The sequence below is a fragment of the Hippichthys cyanospilos genome, chromosome 16, assembly GCF_059441005.1.
Source record: "Hippichthys cyanospilos isolate Australia breed blue-spotted pipefish chromosome 16, RoL_Hcya_1.0, whole genome shotgun sequence".
NCBI classification, from domain to species: Eukaryota; Metazoa; Chordata; class Actinopteri; order Syngnathiformes; family Syngnathidae; genus Hippichthys; species Hippichthys cyanospilos.
This window is the reverse complement of record NC_142384.1, coordinates 15,956,453-15,977,402: the sequence shown is the minus strand read 5'-3', so window position 1 is coordinate 15,977,402 and position 20,950 is coordinate 15,956,453. Positions and strand designations below refer to the sequence as shown.

Below are 20,950 nucleotides of genomic sequence, written 5' to 3'. Positions count from 1 at the left end.
CTTTATGCCAGGAATGACAGCATCTGCATGATAATGAGCGTAGCCAATGCAAAATGCGTGTACTTGTCTTGGTCTTAGTTCATGCATCCAGAACAACAGTCATTCCCTGCATCAACAAAACAGTACGTGTAATTGTTACTTACAGGAAGTAACAAAGACAAAATTGCACAAAAATGAATAAACAGGCTCAGTAAGTCATTTAAATACCTTAATATATATATTTTTTCAAAATCAAAGAGGGTTGTCATTGCGTTTAAAAAAAACGTGTGTGTGTGTGTGTATCAGGAAAGTGTTAATTTTTGGAACATTAATGGAAGTATTCAAAACAAATGTAAATCATTTGCTATGATGTAAGAAAGGTTTCAAAGCACTTAATATATCAATCAGGCATGAGAATCTAGAAATTTTGAAACTGTTAAGAGGTGTTTGTTTTCTAATTAAGAGCAAATTAATTGGATCATGAAGCAACCTATTATGAAGTTGCGTTATAGTGACATTTTTGCAATACGCCGTTTGCTTATAAGTTTTATACCGATGTGCAATATTATTTGTGACGTAAAGATGTAGGGCAGTGATAGTCTCCTTGATTTATTTTTACGACTGACTCAATGTAACCACAATCAGACTCGTGAGAGTAACCCAAGCTTGACCAGGACAGGATACAGGTATAGTACACACATGCTCTACGTTGAGGTTCCGGAGTGTCAGGACAAGAGTGTGCAAGGCACAAAAAGGCACAAATGGAGAATTCAACATTCAGAGGCATCCATGTGGCTAGTGCAAGGAGGGAAATTTCCAGATTTTTTTGTGTGTTTGTGCATGCTAACACAGCACAAAAAGATTAAGACGTTTCGTTCCCGTCTCTGTTGCGGAAGATACCCTGTGGAGATTTGGACTTTTTTGTTTTTACTTGTAATTTATTAGTGCTCATCTTGATGTTTTCTTTTCTTTCTTTTTTTTGTGGGGTGGGGGGGGGGGGGCAATCGGGATAAAGATCCAAGAGTACCAAATGGATCTGTTCCGTGGAAAAAAAAAGATTTCCACCCTAGCCATTCAAACGGTCATGAGACTATTTTTCTAATGGTCTGGCTCTCCAAAAAGGGGGGAGCGTTTTTGCCATATTTGAAAATCAAGTTGGCGAGGAAAAGAAGATCATTATTGTGTGACTGTTACATAAACCGACAACCATCCACAGAGCACCTTCGGACTCAAAAAGGCACGAGCATGCTGGAGGCACGAGGATAACCTCCGGATTCTTTAACGTGACAAAATTCCATTTTGCATCACTTCCTGTTTACCGATTATTCCCATGGAAAGGAACAGGCGGTGCCATGGGAAAACAAATGTGCTGACGAACAAATACACAGTGACTGAAAGACGAGGGTCGTAAATTCGCCGGGAGACAAAGGAAAAATAAGAAACAGGAACAATGCCTTGCAATGATGTTTTAATGGAATTTTGAAAGACAACCTAGTGTGAACAATTATTTTATGAATATACCACCTAGAGCAGAATTCTTTGAACGTTATCAGGAAGTACAGTCTTTTCCCTAGTTAAACATGCATAATATTGTAAGCGTGTAAAGCTGCGAGAGAGATGATGAGCAATTCATGGTCAAATCACAAATCATAGACTAGTTCAGTCTCTTCGGCGACACGGCGGACGTGCTAGTTTGTCATTTAGCCACTAAAAACCAAAAGCCAGAAATGCTGTATGCAACTGCACGTTATACACCTTTAGTAATCTATGCAAACAAAATAACCCTACACATGAAAAATTTCATTAACGGCAATCTAAGACTTCCATAGCTACTTGAACACATCTGCACGGGCAAAGTAGAATTGTTAATAGCTAGCCTTTATATGGACAGAGGACAAATTTCGCAACAAAAACAAAGGGGCAAGGAGCATGTAACTATCACTACTGCTGAACGTTGGCTGTATATACACAAAACAGGGAGGATCGGGATTAACGGAAAGAAACAAAAAAATAAAGACAGAAAAAATAAACCAAATACAAAAAAAAAAAAGACATTTGATTGGTAAAAACAGTAGGATAAACACAGTCCATTTTGTTCCATCTGGTTTTTTTTTTTCTTAAGTTTAAAAGTCCAGTCACATCGGATCAATCAGTCATTACCCTTCACCGAATTCGCAGCGTGACTTGAAAAGAACGTTCTACTAGAAAACCGTCTCGGTTATTGTACATCGGATACGCGTAAGCCGCAGACTTAAAAACGTGGCCGTGACAGTGAAGGAGGAGCCTCGGTTTAAAAATTGCTACAGTCAACATTTTCGCCTCGGTATTTTTCGGAGGATCGATTCCTAATATCTTGCTCTCCTTTCGTTTTGTTCTTCTAAGCAATCTAACCCGAGCGGAGAGAAGACAAACACTAGGTAAAGGGGGAGGGTTGCGGGGAAAAGGTGCATTCCGGGGGTACCTGTGAGAGGGGCTTATACGTTACCTTCCAGATAATCAGTCTTATCGCATACGGTGGAGTAGTAGGACGGCTGCTTCTCATCCGCACCCGCGGATTCCAGAGGCCCGAGGTGGTGACCGGCCTCCGACGGATCCACCTCCTCAAGGCGCCGCGCTGCGATCTCACCCCCAAGCACGTAGTGGCGCTCGTCCAGATCGGGCTGCTTATCTTCCGGGAAGCTCAGCGGCATCAGGTCCACGGGTCGGCCCAGGAGGTCTTCGGCCTGGGCGGCGGCGGCGGAGGACGGCAGGGTCAGCTCCTTGATGAGCGACGGGTCCTTGGCCTCCTCTGGGAGCTGCTCCTCATTTTCCAGGGAGAAGATCCCGGGGCTCTTTCCGCAGCTCTCGGCCACGGAATGGGCGTTGGAGTTGGACGTGGTGCAGTCGAAGCCGTACGATGCCACGGAATTGGCCGACTGAGGGGTGGTCCCGCCTTCGTCCTCGTCGCCCTCTCCCGCCGCCGCGTCTCCCGCCTCCTCGTCCTCATCGAGAGCGGGCAAGTTGCGTGTCGGGGTAGGGCTTTCAAACGCTTCGCTTTCATCCATCGTGGCTGGCGCGTCCGGTTCATTGATCTGCATCTCACCCTCCGTGTCGCTGGCCTCATCCACGGAGGTGGTAGGAGAAGACGGAGCAGATGCCGGGGCGGTTGGGGGTCCTGTTCCCGGTACCTCATCGGCTGGCAGCGTCTCAGCCTCTTCCTCTTCTCCGTCGCCTTTCTCCAGGTGAATACCCAGATCCTGCTCCATGTCGGGCTGGAGCGAAGCGGGAACGGGGGTGTGCTGCTTATCCGAGCGGGATTCCACTCCCGAGCTGCTGTCGTAGTCCCGGAGTTCTTCCGGCGTGCTCGTCTCGCTACCGCTGTGGGCGGCCAGCGCCGTACCGCTCAGGGCGCCTACGGCCGCGGGCGCAAGCATATTCTGAGTATCCTCGGGGACGGAGGCGTCCAACTCGTGGAATGACTGATGCTGCTCAAAGTCTTGCCCGGAGAGAGGAGCCAAGAATGGAGAACTGCTGTCCAAACCAGTCTGAGCAGGGGACTGAGTGGGACTCTCGGACTCTCCCGCACCATGATCTGAGACGGGGCTAGGGGAGGACATCGAAAGCAGCGAGGCCGGCTGAGGCTCAGCCCAGGTATCGGAAAATGGATTGGTCTGTCCCCAGGAGGTGGTAGGGGGGACGATGGAGGGCGGATCCGCGCGATTGAGGTTGTCCAGGTGTCCCTCCTCATTAAAGTCGTCTTCGTCTGCGTTCTCGCAGCTTTCTGTGACTCCGTCACTGTGCATTTCTACATCTTCATCCTCGTCGTCCTCGTCTCGTTCTCGCTGCCGGAACACTTTATGATGTTCCTCCGCTTTCTCTGAACTTAAGTCCATTTCATCCACACGTTCGTCCTCCTCATCATCTTCTTCATTGGCTAATGTTTCCACGTTGGGGGAGCCCATGAAGTTACCATCCCCTTCAGAACCACGGAGGCTCGAGTCAATCAGGGCATCTGAGCTCTGAGTACCTTCCAATATTGCGGTGTGCTGGGTGCTGCTGAAGTCCGAAATGCCCTGCTGCCGGCTGCTGGTGCAGCTGCTGACATCCTCGGAGTCCATCCCTGACAGCAAGTCGTCACAGTGCCAGCCCGCAGAACCACCGAAAGCCGAAGGTCTGATTTGGAACTCCTCGGAGGGCTGAGATGTGCTCATATCAGTGATCATGGAGGACAGCTGATGGCCCAATCTCCTCTGCTCCTCGTCTTCTTCATCCTCCTCCTCATCATCTTCATTTATTTCTTCATCTGCCTTTTCTACCGCTACTTCCTTTTCATGAGGCAACAGCATGTCCCTGGAAGTAGAATTCTCTGCGGTCGACGCGCCAAAATACTGAGGCTGTGCCATCATACAGAACTCGGAGGAAGGAGCGGTCATCAGGATCTCTTTCTCTTCTCCTTCTGTTTCCTCTTCATTTCTCCTTGTCTCCCAATCCTCATCCTGTTCATTATACTCCTCTGCCTGGAAGTTCATCATACCGTCAGATGCTTGAGTATCAATGTCACATGGTTCTGACGCCTGGTTCCTGTTCCAGGGATCTGCTGGGATATGCGTGTTGAGCAGAGAAGACGGATCCTGGAATTCTCTGACAGGAGAAACAGGGGCCGGTGGGGAAGACGGAGGTGACATGACTGTAGTTCCGAGGGAAGGAACCGACTCACCTGCCGACTGTTCAAATTTGAAAAGGTCGTTTTGTGCAGGCGGTTCAAAATTGTAGGCTTGTTCATGACTTAATCCACCTCCTTGGTGCGTCTCCTCTGTGTGCTGGGGGAATTTTTCGTCAGGGACTTCAGGAGACATTTGACGTGCGTGACCCAGAGTTAGTTGCTCCAAGGGTTCTGGTGACCATTCTCGCAACGGCTCAGGCTTTGATTCAAATTGCGTTTCGTGGCTTGGTTCTTGTACCGGTTCTGGAGTGAGGTCTCGTAGGACTTCAGGTGTCGGCTCTCGCATGGGTTCGGGTGAGAGATCTCGCTGCTGTGTGATCTCGTGCACGTGCTCGAATGTTGGTTCTTGAAGGTCTGGTGTAAGTTCTCTCGTAGGTTCTGGTGTCAATTCTCTAAGAGGTTCTGGTGACCGTTCTTGTTGGGGTTCCGGTGTTGGTTCTCTGACAGGCTCTGGTGTAGGTTCTCGATAAGATACCGGTGTTTGTTGTGGCATTAGCTCCGGTGTAGGCTCTCTGATAGGGTCTGGTGTAGGTTCTCGTATAAATTCTGGTGTCGATTCTCTGATATATTCTGGTGTTGATTGCGGTATGGGTTCCGGTGATGGTTCTCTCATGGGTTCTGGGGTAGTTTCTCGTATAGGTTCAGGCGTGAGCCGTCTTGGTTCTGGTATCGTTTCTTGCTGAGTTTCTGGTGCGAGCTCATGCAGTTGTTCCGGCGATTGCCCTGAAGTAGGATCTGAACTTATTCGTACTGCACAGGTTGATGGGATCTGAGGTGGCATTTGTTCTGCCGTATCTGCACGAGATTCTACCGAGGCCACTTCTGCAGGTGGTTGTGCCTCCTCTGATGCTACAATGGTTGCAGCTGCACTAGCGATTGCTGCTGCAGCAGCGACAGCAGCAGCAATTTCCTTTCCGGTTTCAGCAGCTTCTTCTGCTTTGGGTCCACGTTTCACAGGTGTTGGAGTGCTGCTGCCTACAGTTTTCTTGGCGCTAGTATTCTTGGTTGGCGCTGTTTTAGAGGCCGGGGTCTTAGAGGCATCCTTAGAAGGTGTGGACTTACTCTCAAGTGTTTTGGAACGGTTTGGTGTCTTTGTGTCTGCAACTTTACTTACAGCTGGCTTTTTGGCTATACTGTCTGATTTTGATGCTGGTTTAGCGGTTTCAGATTTTGCTGATTTCGTTGTTGCGGCGGGTCGGCTGAGGACGGAATCTGCAGGCTTTTTGGCTGCTGGGGTGGCAGATTTGGTAACATCTAGGGAGAAAAACACACAACACAGTTTTATTAAAACGATATAATGAACATAGCATTACACAATTGCAACAGAGTCCATCCATCCATTTTTAACGTTGCCTATCCTGTTTAGGGGCAATGGGTGCTGGAGATAAGCAAAAAAGAGACCCAGGGCACATATAACCATGATCGACCATCTAAACTCACATTCACACAGTCACTGAATGGGAAGTGAACCTACCTTGCCTGCAAAAAGTGGTTTGAATAATTGTAAAGCTGTCGGTGCTAATAGATTAAACTGAGTGTAGAACTAATCATGATACAATTCAATATGACTAGAAACGCATGACTCTATGAAACACATTTACATTTAAACAAATAGAAAAATCAGTGGATGACTTCAGAACCAAATTAAATTATATATGGCCTTTTTATACCTCCACGATGAGGTTGTTAGACAATGTTTTATATTTAATACCAATTAATGCATATGTTTCATACAAAACCAGACAAGGGGTTGCATTTTACTGATTATTATTTCGATTAGAAAGCGTACCTTTCTTTGCAGGGGTTAGGTTCCTAGACGTTTGTGATGCTGGAGTTTTGACACCAGAGGGAGTTGATGAGGCTGATTTGGAAGCGGTAGTGGAAGTCTTGGGGGTGGCAGGTTTGGGTGTAGCTGCAGAGCTCTTGGTTGTGATGCTGGAGGGTGGTCGAGTTGAGCCTGTGGTAGGACGCGATGCTGTACTGCCAGTCGTGGGTCTGCAGAAGGGAAAATGGTCAAATATGTAAGAAGCATACAGGATAAGAATGTGGGTTAGGTGTGAACGGCAGGGAATGTTTGACCATTTGTGGCAGGTGTTTCTACGGGTTAAACGGGATAACTGAAACAGTGCAAACAAAATCAAAGTGCAAAGCCAAAGAAAAAAAAAATACATGTAAAACTGTTTACCTTATAAGCGGCGGATAGACTATTCTTAATTAGTTAAGATTAGATTAGTGTTGATTTAGTGGTGACCGGAAACTGACCTTACCCAACACAGATGTGGCATCAGCCCAATCCTTGAGTAAGCAGTTTAAGGAAATCGATCTTAACTTGAAAACTACTCTCTGTAGGACTTATAGAAGTAAATAAACTTTTGTATTTACTTCTCAACGTGGGTCGGTTTATCTGGTTCACGGTTTAGTACAAGCACGGACCCTTCTCTCAATCTCAGCTACGAGCTCATGAAAAAAACTTCATTGAGGAACCATTAAGTGGGACAGGAAGTGAATAACAATGCGGCCCCGAGAAGAGAGGCATCCATCCTACCCTTGGTCTCTGGATAGTATCTTTATCCCATAATGAAATGACATGTGAGGAATCAGCCTGCGTGTTTAGCTCGCCTGCCTGGCCCCGAAGCTCGCTGTGTGTCAGGTCTGAGTAAAGTAACCTACATCGAATCGCCCTGACAAGGCTATAGTGTGCAGTCTTCAGGGTACAAGCTACACTAACCGCCAGTTTCTAAATAAAGACTTGAGTTAGCACTGACGGAAAGAGAACAGCGGGGAAAGGAAAGATGGCTGGGGCCACGTTAATCTTTAATAGTGATAGGATGAAAAAAAACAGAATAAAACTGCTTTCCCCACGAGCAGTAACTGTGTGAAGGTCACAATCTGGAAAAAGTGATGGAATATGCTTTTCGAAACATAAAATAAGACTGGATCTGACAGGTTGTAATTTAAAGGGGATGTGGTAAAAGTACAAAGTAATGTTTAGAAATTTAGACGCTGATATTCCCACAAAATTTTGCAACTAGACCAACAGGAGACTGATGCAATAGGACAGTGGTGTGGCAAAGATCCTTGCAAAAAATTATAAGCATTTGGAAGTCATTTTTAACAAGTTTGAATGTCTCCACAAAAGACAATTTGGTACCGTTTGGGACCGTGTGCTGCCTAACTTGGCATCCCAGCACATGGAGTTCCCGCGGCCTCAATGCACCTGACAATTTGGTCACAGAAAGCAGATGGCCTTAAAGGTAAAAACCAAGAGGCGAATGTTGGTGACTGCTGGCAAAGGTAGCGACACCTTTGATCTCATCAGGGAGAGTTCAAGGTCACCAATGTCGCCAAACTGTCGCCAGGTTGCAAAAATGTTGTCAGGCGGTCACATGTACGACTTTTGTTGCAACAACAGCAGGAAAATAAAAGCAGTAAAACTGTTGGGAAACATTTGGCAACCAGAATTTTCAGGAGGATGCTAAAATACTGAAAATATTTGATAATTGCAGCCCTACATTCAACCACCAATTTAAAGTGTGGGATTTTGATTATGCCATAAACCAAAAAAACAACCTGCAAAAAGTGCTCAATAAAATGAGTAATTTGCGCCAAATTAACTCGTTCATAAACAAAACTTGTTTGCGATGAAAAAATAAATTCAAGTCTTGATTCGATTTTGGTGGGCAGAATGCTCGAGCACAGCGTTGATGAGCCTTGGGGATCATCTGAAATGGCGAGACTACTTCAGAGAAAAAAATAAAGTCCGCTGAGAAACGAGAGCAGGCGAGTTGAGGCGGAAATTTTCATCCGATTGCACATTATCTTATCTCTGAATTCAACGGGCCATTTAGCGCAGATGAAAATCTGTTACAGTATTGGGATTACAAGATGTTTGGCTAATGGAACCGAATCTGAAAACAGAGCAACGTTCATAATTTAATTATTTTAAGCTTCCATTCATTCTGTGATCATGATTGCTTACAGCTGAATGACACAGAAAGCAGACACGCCGCAGTTCTGAAAGGAGGTCACTCGGCTTCAATATAAAATTCAAAGCGCAGCTAGTGAGCGAGGAAACAAAAACAGCTGTTTTTTTTTTTAATACGTTTTCACCGAAGTGCATTAGAGTAAATAACAAACAGCGATCCCAGAAAGGCAGAGAAGACGCAAAATCAGATGACTCATGTGGCCAGTTGCTACAGGCACGCAGCAAGAAGCGGGCAAGAAGTTTGCCTGAGGAGTGATGATAACGCCGGCTTTGTTGCAAATACAAATGTACTCAATTATTGCAGCTGAAAAAGGATAGCTGTGTGAGAACACGGCTGCCTGCTGGGGCTGATTTGTTCCCCTTCGACCACCAGCCAGTTTGAGATTTGAATAATGGGATTCACTATCAGAAGAAGCTAAGCATACACGCGGGCGCGTTCCCCAAGGCCAAGGCAGCGCAAATCGCGGCGGGCAGACAAAAACACACCGCTCGAAAGATCATCGGCATCGTGATAAAAATAAAGCTATGATTATTTTTTAACCGGAGATCTAAGAGGCAGGATCTTCATCTTGAAGCTGAGACATTGGGAAAGATGCGATCATGCGAATGAGGCCACTTTAAGGATTTGATTGTTAAATTGTCCTCGCCTTGAAACGAGATCATGACTGTTGTTTTCCGTTTCTCTGCAGGTGTCCTAACAAGACAATGGCAACTGTATTTAAACTCGGTCAATCCGCTGCTACAGTAGTAAACATTGCAAGAGGATCATTTTTTTGGTGGACAAAGAAAACAACAGGAGTGCTGTTTGGGGAAAATGGAGGGCACCAACAAGCCCATATGCGAGCGATGCCACAAAGCAGCAAAAACCAAAAACAGAAACGATTGCGGTTTTAGTTTGGGAAAAGGCCTAGCGCACCAGATGATAAGCATTGCAGAGTTATTCAACAAGACGCCATTAAACTGTTGTTCATAAGTGTTGTCCTCTTGTTGGCCCAACAGCACTCGGTAAGTCGCAAAGCTAAACTAATCCCCGTCAGAGCTATTAGGCCTCAGACAATCTCATGAAGAGGTTCAGTTCAAAGAGTACTTCATGGTCAGGCGGAAGTAAGAACTTTCATAAGAACTACATTTAGATTTCTAATATACGTATATATCACTGTTGTTTTTGGATACAGCTAAAAACATGTAGGCCTGGTTTTGTCAAAACACATCACATTAAAAAAAAAAAAAAAAAAAAGAAAAGCTTTTCTGATTTAAACTCCCTAAAATGAACCAACGCTCACACAGATGATCTGGGTTTTGTCATGATTTGTGTTGTTAAGTCAAATGTGTTACATTCACAAGATCCCTAGCCCAGATCTGTATACTAATCACAAAACCATGTTCCCTTTGGGGCAGGCGCAAAATGTGCGTGCATGTCAGTATTCCTGCATGTGATGTGCTTAGACAAGGACATATATTTAATTATGTTTTGCCCTTCTCCTACCTTGCTCAAATCTTGAATTCAAGCCTGCTAATAGCATCGCTGTAGAGCTCTTGGCAGTCACTTTAATTGCCTAACTAGACTTTCCCTTCGTAGTTGTCACTCATGCACTTGCCCAGTCCCCCCCCCCCCCCCCCCCCCCCCCCCCCCATGTTGCACTGATGCTCACTTGATTTGTACAGAAAGATACCGCTGAATGGTAAACGCAAACCACTGTACTGTACATGTACCTAATTTGATGTCATTAGCTCTATACGTTTTTCTGTACATTGTTTGGGTTTGTTTTTAATCGACAGAAGCGGGGCCAGTCCAAACTATGGCCCGCGGGCCCGATCCGACCCGATGTATGCGCTTCATTAAGTGCAGCCAAATTTCGAAACATCCAGAGGATGGCACAGAGGAGGCTAGTGTTGTATGGCTCGAAATATGAGCGTGAACAGGCTTTGTGTGATGAACACCAACAAAGCACCCCACAGATCCCAGATGAGTGATGAACAACTCGGATCTGTTCGGAGAAATGATGCAACAGAACTACGACCGGACTTTGATTCGCCGGCTAAAACGAGTGATCAACAACACCGTTCTCATTAAAAATACGTTCATACTTTCGAGATTTTTGTTTGATATGTGCTGTTAACAAATGCAGATTTGTATATGTATTCTATCTTGTTTGTCAAATTTTCAAAGTCAATGCCAAAAGGTTTGCTCGCTCCTGGGCTGGTCTTGTGTGCTGCAGAACAAGAATGAGGTGCTTTTTCTGCATACACTTCAGCTGAGGCCTTTATAGCTTGAAGTGGGAACAGCATGTCATTAGAGCATATGCTCATTTGTCAGTGTGTTACGCTGTATGATGCCGGAATGAAAAGGAGGGCCGAACATGTGGTAAATTCGCACGTGTCTATTCCCTGGAGATGCTGCACAGTAAAGTGAAACAATTATGGCCTCGTAAATGGCTTGCTGCATTGTGTCTCTGGATTATATACTGCGGATGGAAAGCGAGGGAAAGAAAACAGATCACACAAAAAGAAATCGCGTTTTCTCTATTCAAGGTTAAAATTTAGACCAAGCGGACTTTTTTTTTTTTTTTGCCCATCAGGTGAACTTTCAGTTCTGCTTTTATTTTCCTGCCCTCCACTCAGCCGCCCATACTCTCGTTAGTCATGGTCTTTTTCTCATTGATGGTCCCTCCGGGACAGTAAATTATTGCGGCGGATTCAATTCAACCCTCCTTGTGATCTAACAAATTGCCACTGATGTAATGGTCTGACAGTAAATGCGTGTGGTCGTCAGGTTTCTTGCCCCAGACACTATTGCAGGGGCTGTAAATCATTGGCCCTGGGTGCGGCCAATGACTGTGCAATGCAGTATTTGCTTGCCTTGAGTTTATAGAGGTGCAGCCGCAGACCTTATTAGCAAATGGGTACAGTGGTAATCAGTGGGAGGGGTAAGAGGGACCGAATGAACTTTTGGAGTCATGGTGGTCGGAATGTAGGAGGGTGTTTGCCGGGGTTCGTACTCATTACCGAAATGACAAATGTATCCTTATTTTTTATTCTACTCAGTCAACAGCGGTTATGAGGCTTATAATTACAGTGGGACCTCTTTGGACTAAAACAACGAGGGAGGCAGGTCATCCTGTAAATTTGTTCTGTTTTTGGAATTTTTTTTTTTTCAAACCTTTATAATATTACTAGTAACATTATCGGAACATTTTAAGAGCCATAAAGTTGTTTAAGAAAACTCAACTTCAACTATAGGCATATAAATGATGACATCTTACATTTGGCACACTGCTGATTTAATTTCTTATGAAATCGTTTTTTTTGGTAGCAACATTTCTAACCAAGAGGTGAAACATCCCATTCTTAAGATGAACCAAAACAAAAACAAAACATAAAGCTAAACTAACGCTGAGGTGATTTTACATTAAGAATCTTAAAAATAGATGTCACATTGAGAAACGTAATAAGTCGTAGTAGCAGAAGACAAACGCCCCATCAAGTCGCAATCTTTATACAACATTAATGTGCTATTCAAAGCATAGCCTTCTCATTCGAGATACGGGGCTCAAAAAAGCCGGACAAACGACATTGCGTTGACTTTCATCCAAACACTAAAATACTCAAGAGCTGCAGCTCTGCAGGGGAAATGCTCTGATGATTTTTAAATCACATGCATGGTGATTTTTAAGAACGGTTACACGCTGGCCGAATGAAAGAATGAAAAGAAGTGTCCGTCAACATGGCACAGTGAGAGTTCTCCGCAATCCAAGGCATGACCACCGTGCCCTTGAATGAGACTTGTAATGAGCTGTTTACGCATCCGCCACTGTATAAAGCTGTAATCTGAGTGTAATCTCCACAATCCAACTGCTACACAAGGCAGGTGGAGCAGGAAGGGGGCCTGAGGACACAAGCCGCGTTGAAACTGAGGCTTGTGATTCACTGCCAACTCAATCGACCGCTTAGCTTAGTTCCAGCAAATCACTGGATTATAACGACTTTTTACAGCGGTCAAATTTACTTTAACATGCTGTAAGAAGATCCTGATTGTAGCACCCATTTACTGTCCTATATTTTGTAAATGTTTATGTCAAATGAACACGGTTGGGTGCATGTTTCACAAAGTGAACTATGTTTCTTTACTCAGACATGTAAAATGCTTCGGTGAAACACTTGGAGGCATTCTCTCAAAGGCTTGTTTGAGCATCAGGTGGTTGCTGGCCTACTTAGACCCGGCATGCCTCTTCAAGGGATATCATTGTCCCTTATTCCAATGGGTAGTATTTCTTTACCATAAAAGGACGCATTGTGAACCCAAGCAGGGTTTGACACTAGGTTTTCACCTGGCAAGCATTCTTGTTACCAACATCATTTATCTGGTCGCACGTAGCACATGGGTTTCTAAGATATTTTTTTACGATTTAAGTTCTAGTTCCTCGGTGACGCGTCAGAAAGTCCAGTCTAGTTCTCAAAGTGTAACAACGTGTTGTTCTCACCAAAAATTTTGCAAATTAATTTGGTATTACTTTTGTATTCATTCAAAACGAGGTAATGCTGGCGACGCGTGGCCCCAAATGCGCACTTGACTTTTTCCTTCTGTTCATGATGACGAAAATCGTGTTTGTCGCCTCTTCTTGGTGACGTGCATCTCGCATAGTTGCAAACTAATGGTTTTTTTTTTCATTTTCTTAAATATAAAACCAACATTTTATATTATTTATATTTTTTCTGAATCGCAGTAAACGAAAACCTAGTTTATTTTGTGAATACAGTTTCAGTAACACCTGTGGTATATTTTTTGGTATATCAACATGTGTTGTTTGTGCAAATACTCTTCCTTAAAATGGCATTCATTGAGCGTAACACCTACCTGGCCTTGGAAAGAAGGGGTTTGTCAGTCTTGGCTGCAGTGGTGGGCTTTGTGGAAGTTGCGGAGGCAGGTTTAGGAGCTGCAGCATAGGAAAGCAGTGAAAGGTAGGACAGACAGGAAAAGAGGAAAAAAGAAAATGGGAAGGTGACAACGGAGGAGAGATTATGAGGAATGTGAAGAACAATGTATGGTACAGTAAGCGATATAGGTCAGGCACATTTCTTTCATACAGTATGTCATTAGGATCTAGGGCAAATGCAGCAATCACTCTTCCATGTCTAATTTGTGTGCTGAATTCATTTCATGTGTGTGAATGTGCTTACTGTTGATACATTTCTCGCCCGTAGCCTGGCATCCGACTTAGGTGCTGTATTTTACATCTGTACGGCAAATTGGTAATCGGCTTAATTTGTGACATTTGGACCAACCTGGAGGCTTTTTAGCAGCGGTTGCCGTGCTGGTTTTAACGCCGTTTACCGTTGTGGACGTCGTCTTCTTAGTTGCTGCGATTCCCACAGCGGGCTTTGAACCGTTAGTGGCAGGGGATGCGGCTTTTCTTTCAGTTACTTTTGCTGTGTTCCTAAGGGCTGGGGAGGCAGCTGTTGGTTTCTTGGGGGCTGCAGAGGTTGGAGTGCTCTTTTTATCAAGTGCAGGCGTGGTCTTCTTTGTCACACCGTTGCTCTGGGGCTTAGACAAACCATTTGATAGACGGCTGGAAGCTGTGTTGGGTCGGGAGCCAGTTGTGGTCTTTGTCATGTTGGTGGCGCTGGGTTTTGTTTTCTGCATGGTCTTGGTCACGGTCTTGGCTTTGGGGTCTCCCGAGGTTTTGTTACCGCTCTTGGCAGCTGAGGGTTCCTTGGCCTTTTCTGGCTGGGGTGGAACCAGATCTTCAGGAGGCTGTGCCACTTGCTCCTCCATTGCACTAGGTTCCTGGATGGGCTCCTGCCCTGAAACTGGTGATAACTCATTGACTGGATTGGATTCTAAAGTTTCCATTGCCTCCAGTGCTTCTGTGATAACCCCATCTGGTTTCATCTCCTCTTCTAGAGAAGTGGTCTGTCCAGTTCACTAAGATCTAATTGGATTGCCAAGATCTGGACACAGGTCTAGGTCTGCGGAGACAAATGTAAAAAAAAAGTTAAGCGAAAAAGAAGATAAATGCACTTTTTCCCCCAGACACAGGCCAAAGCAGTAACTGAATTTTAGATTACTTATCTTATTACACTATCAGTTTAAAATAATGTCCCGTTTTGAATAATAGAAGGGAAATGTAATTTTAAAATTTTAAATGAAAGATTTGTTCCATTTATTTATTGAATTTGGGCACTTTCGGTCCTCCATAAGTAAGCTCCAACGCACACTTATCCTTCCTGCAACAAGAGTAGCCATTTTCTTACTTGGAAGCTAACAATGCCTGTAAAAACTGGGCCAATACCGTGAAGCTAAAGAGACCCGCAAACATACAGTATGTCTGAGTCACATGAACCACTGAGGACAAGAGACAGGATGTGAAGCATATGAGGGCAGATAAAGGCCAACCATCTGTGATAAAAGCTGTCATAAGTTGTCAGCGTCAACGTTACAACCGTTTCTCATTTAGCTTCATCAGCTACTATCCATTGGAAAATGGAAGACATGAGGTGCGAGGACCGGTGGGACGCATGTACAAACAGAACGAGGAGGTCCTCTTTTTGGTTGTGAGGCAACGTCTAAGTCAAAGCAGAGGCCAAGTCGAGGAGGATATTTGGCCTGGGGAGCATGGGAACAAAGAGGCGGGTGGGAAAGAGAAGCAGAGACGGAAAAAAACAAAACGTGAAAAAAAAAATGAGCTCACTATGGGGTGGTGTTTGCTAGTCTAACTTTAAAACCCATGCATGTTTCGTCATTCTACTTTCCACTGACCTAAACTTTATGGCGCAAAGTCACTGTCCTATTTCTGGAAACACATCATCATCCTGCTGCTTTGTGTGTGTGTAGTTTTTTTTTTTTTTTTGTCATACCTCACTATCCTTCTTAACACATCCTCTGGACAAAATACCATGTCGTTCTGGGTAAACTTTACTTTTTCACTTTCCCCCTCCGCGATGTCCCCACAACACCACAACAACGCATCTCACACCATCACTTTTGCCTTTGCACAGATGGTCAGAGCAGCTGAGCAAGGCCAGAGGGGAAAAGGCCAAGTAAAAAAAACAAAAACAAAAAAAAAACTCCCAAAAGAACGTGCATAGTCATATACACTGCAATTCCAACAGGATGCCACCCAGAACAACCTGAGAATTTTGAACAGATGACACCGGGTGGCTGTGAGGAACCTTACTAGTGCTCATGAGGATTTGAAATGCCAGCAAAGCAACAGATTTCACTAGGAGGCTCACAAATAACCCGGCATGAGAAAATGAAAGAAAAGAGAAAATAAAATATATGACAGACTCTCCCTGCCAACATCACTTGGACCAGGACTGGGAAACAAATCCAAGTACCAGATGCGGATTAATAACGAAAAGAGTTTAAGCAAAAAGTCAAAAGCAATAGTAATGTCAGAAAAAAAAAGACAAATCACAACACTTTTGCAAAAAATGTCCTTTTCACAAATTAGAAATGGGTAACTGCTTTAAGTCAGAACATTTCTCTACTTACAGCAAACAAAAAGTTTGCAAATGTTTTGATTAAACACAAAATCATGAATGGCTAAAAAAAAACTAAGGAACGCAGAAAAAAAAATCATTGGAGGTATCATGCGGAGAATCGTTAAGAATCCATTTTAAGAAGGTAATGGTTAGCACGTCTACCTCATGGTTGAGCGGTTCTGGTTTCAAATCTCAACCTGGCCTTCTGTATGGGACTTATTTGAAAAAAAAAGTCTGTGAATGGAATTTCAAGGCGTGAAAGCAGGCATCTCTCTCAACTGCACTTTATTATTACGTTATTCCTCATTTTCGTCATGCAAAAGCAGTAGAAAGCACATGCAGCAAAAAATGAAAACCACCATTCCTCTCCAAAGCTCGCTTATTTCTTCGTTATTGTTTTTGCTTTGACATTCTATCTGTGTATGTTGTCATTGTGTCTGGCTGCGTGGCCTTGTCAGAAGTACTTGCCTGAGCCTTCAAACAGCCTCCCACAATAAATATCTCGCAAGCCTCAACGATGAGCCACACGCTCACAGCCATCAAGCAAACCCACACAAATATGTGAGGGATCTGGATGAAACTAGCATACGACTTAAACTGTGTAATTTCGTGTTTCATATATCTAAACAGCATTTAGCTTACAAGTACTTTTGAGCATATTTGTATGTATGTTTGAAGTTAGTTTCAAGTGTGTTTAAACTCATAAATACGTCCAAAACTTATTGGCAAGTATACATATTTGCGCAACATCGACAAGGGGTTGTTTTCCACTCCTGCCCTTCATTGGTCAATGGTCGCGCCAGGAGCCGATCACGTGTCTTGTTGGAGTGCCCGTGGTCTGATTGACAGATTCCCTTGACCAGTCAGTTGAATCAGTCAGATCACATTCTAAGTGGTGAGGACAAAAGCTGTTACCTTTTGTAATAAATTGGAATTTCAAGTGTAAACTTTGCTTGTTATCATGTTTGGTCAGCTACAGGCTCTACTAAAGTTTTTCGAATGAGGGCCATTAGGCCCTGGGCTACTCATACACAGTAACAGTACAATATATCGTTTCATAATTTAAGATATAAGGAAATATGTGTACTGCAGGAGGTTGATGTCCAAGGAGTGCCCATGGCATGTGCATTTACAGTTAATTCGTCTGTTTGGCATGTGGGGAACCTTCACAGCACATCTCCCCACAGTATAGCTTCTTTTTTTTTTTTTTTTTTAAAGATCGCAAACCACTGAGGGCCCATACAATGAAGCACAAAATAGCGAGGGAACACTGTACTCCACATTGGCAGATCCATGCTTGTTCCCATGATGCCACGGGTTATTGATGAGCATACTATATGTGCTAAAAATGGCTTTTTTTTTTAACCATTTAGCTTACAAGTACATTTGAACGCATCTCCAAGTACTTTCGAACATATTTGTGAATATTTCTGAACTTATTTTCAAGTATGTCTGAATGCACTTGTAAATACGTTTGAATGTACAAGCTAGTATGCTTGAACCTAATTGTAAGAACGTTCAGACTAACTTGCATGTAGTTTTGAAATTGTTTTCCAGTCAAAAATGTTTACTCCACATCGGCAGCACCACGCCGTTGCACGTTTGTATTTAGGCACACAATATTTACTTATTTAGTCATTACTATTCCACTTAATGTGCCACAACATAAGCTAATAATGGGCAGGGCAGCTCTGCAAGGTGAGATCATCCTCCTCAAACTCATCCCTTCTTAATACCCACACTGGGCCATAAACAAAACGTGTGTGTACAGATAAACATTGTCAATAACTGGAAGACATCCAGCTCTGCATGGGGACCTAAGCTTTTCTGGATGTCTAGACACAAACACACTGTTCTTGAATAATCAGGTCAAATCATCAGCATATTTAAATACAGAGGAATTTCCTTCACTCTCTTTGCATTAACAAAGCGGACTTATGTGGGAACGGAATAGCGTAGTGCCCAAAATGCTAAAGAAGGACTAAAAAAGGATTTAGATGCTTCATTGAGAAAAAGCGATAAAATCAAAAGTGCACCCTCTCTCGTAGCCTCGCTTTAGCCGACCGACCATCTGTGGGCAAGTATGAATTGTGTGAGCAGAAATTCAACCCTGCTTTCACAGTACACAACTGTGTACACACAAATGCATTCTGTGGACCTTCTTCTATCCCCGGGGCCTACTCTAAATAGTAATCAAAGGGAGGGATTGTGGGGGAAGAAAGCAGCGAAGGTGGGGGCGGGGTAGGGAAGATTATAGAAAAGATGCAAAAGAAAGTATGTTTTGTTGCTTATATCGAAAATATAGAAAACTCTACACACCTCTGCTAAAATGCTATGTTTCTGTGGTAAAAAAAAATGACAGCAAAGACAGTTAAATTTTTTTTACTCATTTATACAATTAGTGTGACATGAAACCTATGCACATCTAATGAATATTTTATTATCATTTCGCAAGGGGAAATCAAAATAAACAACTGAGATAATGTGGTAGCACTCGTTTTGTAATTGTAAATATGTGGACTTCTTCAGAATATTAAACGGGAGTCAACACACACCTGCCATCAAGGGCCGCTGATTAAGCCCAAATACATTTTAGCTATTCCAGTATTCCACTATTAATATTTTTTGCTTCCATTGACGATGGAAAAAAAAAATCCTATACACTTATATTTGAAAGTAATGAGTTAATTCTGAACCTGTTCTAAGTGAGTGCGCATTATTTGTTTTTTATTTTTTACTTCCACGCTCTCCAAGAAAATGTGTAAAATGAGCTACAGGCCACATTTAAAACTTGATCATTTTTGTGTGTATGTTTTTGAAATTTGTTTTGAAAACGTAATCCCGCCCTATTTAGTTATATATATATATTTTAAAAAAAACTTTTGAGCATATTTTCTATTTGTCTTTATATACACTGTTGATTGAACATTTCAGACAATGAGCCAAAGAAAAATGTTTGATCAATGACACTGGCAGGGAGATGCAGGGATGCTGTCAGTCTGTTTTTTGAGGACATGCTTAATGAGCGTTTGCTGGCCTCTGACCCTGTAATTGATGTGCTTTTATCTCACAAGCAGCAAACACAAGAAGCTCAGCTGCAGTATTTGATCTCTGACCTGTTCATAAACCATTCGGTCATGTGACACAACAAAGGTAGTATTTGCAAAGCAATGCTATCGCAAATGTCTGAACGACAATTAAATAATAGCGTCGGAGTTTGTTTTTTTTTCTTCCGATAGGATTGCATTTATAATTTTAGATGTTAACTGTATATCCACAGTTTTAGAATAAATCAAAATGTGAAGCAGAACATTTCCACGCTGAATAATTTACTCTTCACTTGCTGAGAGCAAAAACGCAAATGGGCCACTAGGCTGATTCAAGTGGCCTCCACTGGTACAACATTTGTGTGTGTGGGTCTGTCGTATACAACCCTTTTTACAAGGAAACCCATTCCTCTTTGGCGGGGGGGGAGTGTAACAAAGTCGGAATCAGACCCTTGCAGAGGGGGGGTGAATGTCAGAAGCAAGACGCCACATCCTGGCATGGGGCCGGAGATAGGCCATTCAATTGCCACCAAAACACGACGGCGGTCAACTATCTAGCCGCATTACGCTAAATTAAAACCATGAGTTGTATTCGATACCGTCTTACGAACAAAGCATTGTATGACAATAAACTGATGACAAAAATCTTACTGTTTTCTCCACTTTTAAGGGGAAGAGCTGTGGTAGGATCGTGGCAAAGAAATGTAGAACGTTAAAGATCCCGAGCTGCCTGAATCATCTGAACACTTATCAGAGTATAAACATTCTCCCGACACCCCCGACTTGAGGTCGGGAAACCGCCTCTGCCCCTCGCAAATTCCAAACAAAGCAAGCAGCTCTGAATAGTCAGTAGGAGGGCTGAGCGAGCGGGGAGCTTAAAGATGACTTTTTGTTTTTTTTTCACTACTTTACCCCACTTCAAAAACTGTATCTAAATTCTATTGAAAAATGTAAATACAAGATAAAAATTGGTTGCGCAAGCCTACCTCGTAAAAACCGCAGGATCACAAGGAACAGGCTCACCAGTCTTCTTCCTTAATTGTCACTTTTCAATTGTGCGCCAAAGAGTGCATCACTCAGTTTCCAGTAGTGTAATAGTCTATTTTGCGCTAAGACATTCAATGAGCTCAAAAGTCTGACTGTAAAAACAATGTAATCATATTTTGTGGCTCCTTGTTTACCTCAGCTTTGAAAGAGAGCGGCAGATTGCGTGACAGGCACCTGCTTCACAGATAGAGCACAAGTGATTATAAGGCCTGGTACTAATCCTCAGGTCTCATTGGACTTTCACTCCAAGATATTTGAATGCCCTTGAATGCATTAAATAAGGTGAGATGTTTTGCGGTGGCAACCCAGATGATATGAAATTAGGTCGTCGATTCATCAAGAATAAAGCAAATGTCAAATTAATCAACTATTTTCATGTCATTTAAGTCATCATTTACAGCCATCGTCTCGCTTAAAATTGGTCAAATCATTTGATTTGACATCCCGCTGTAAAATAATGATGAAACTAAAATTAAACTACCAATATTATTCTTGTCCAAGGTTTTAACACCCAGTTAGAGGGGACTTGTTTCAACGTGCTTCGGTTTTTCTTGTGGTACATATCATATTTAAATATCACAAAGACAGCTTTATTCTTAATTTTGATTTATTGGCATAGCAAAATACTAGAATGGAAGACGTAAGTCTAGTTATTTGATTAGATAACGTAAATTAGAGTGACGAGATGGACCATTTATTAAGTAG

General features: G+C 43.2%; 1 protein-coding gene across 2 annotated transcripts in view; it reads right to left on the bottom strand.

Annotated features, from left to right (window-relative positions):
* The window catches only part of prr36b (proline rich 36b), a 29,479-nt gene that overhangs the window by 2,598 nt on the left and 5,931 nt on the right, over nucleotides 1-20,950 (bottom strand). The window contains exons 1-5 of one of the 2 annotated variants that reach the window (XM_088436422.1): nucleotides 20,185-20,384; nucleotides 13,950-14,633; nucleotides 13,522-13,600; nucleotides 6,471-6,676; nucleotides 1,431-5,935 (exon numbers count right to left, since the gene is read on the bottom strand). In XM_088436422.1, the coding sequence (XP_088292548.1) occupies nucleotides 2,454-5,935; nucleotides 6,471-6,676; nucleotides 13,522-13,600; nucleotides 13,950-14,556 (4,374 nt within the window). In that variant the 5' untranslated portion in view covers nucleotides 14,557-14,633; nucleotides 20,185-20,384 and the 3' untranslated portion in view covers nucleotides 1,431-2,453. Of the gene's footprint in view, nucleotides 1-1,430; nucleotides 5,936-6,470; nucleotides 6,677-13,521; nucleotides 13,601-13,949; nucleotides 14,634-20,184; nucleotides 20,385-20,950 lie in introns of those variants that run through there. The other variant, XM_088436423.1, reaches the window with a different exon arrangement.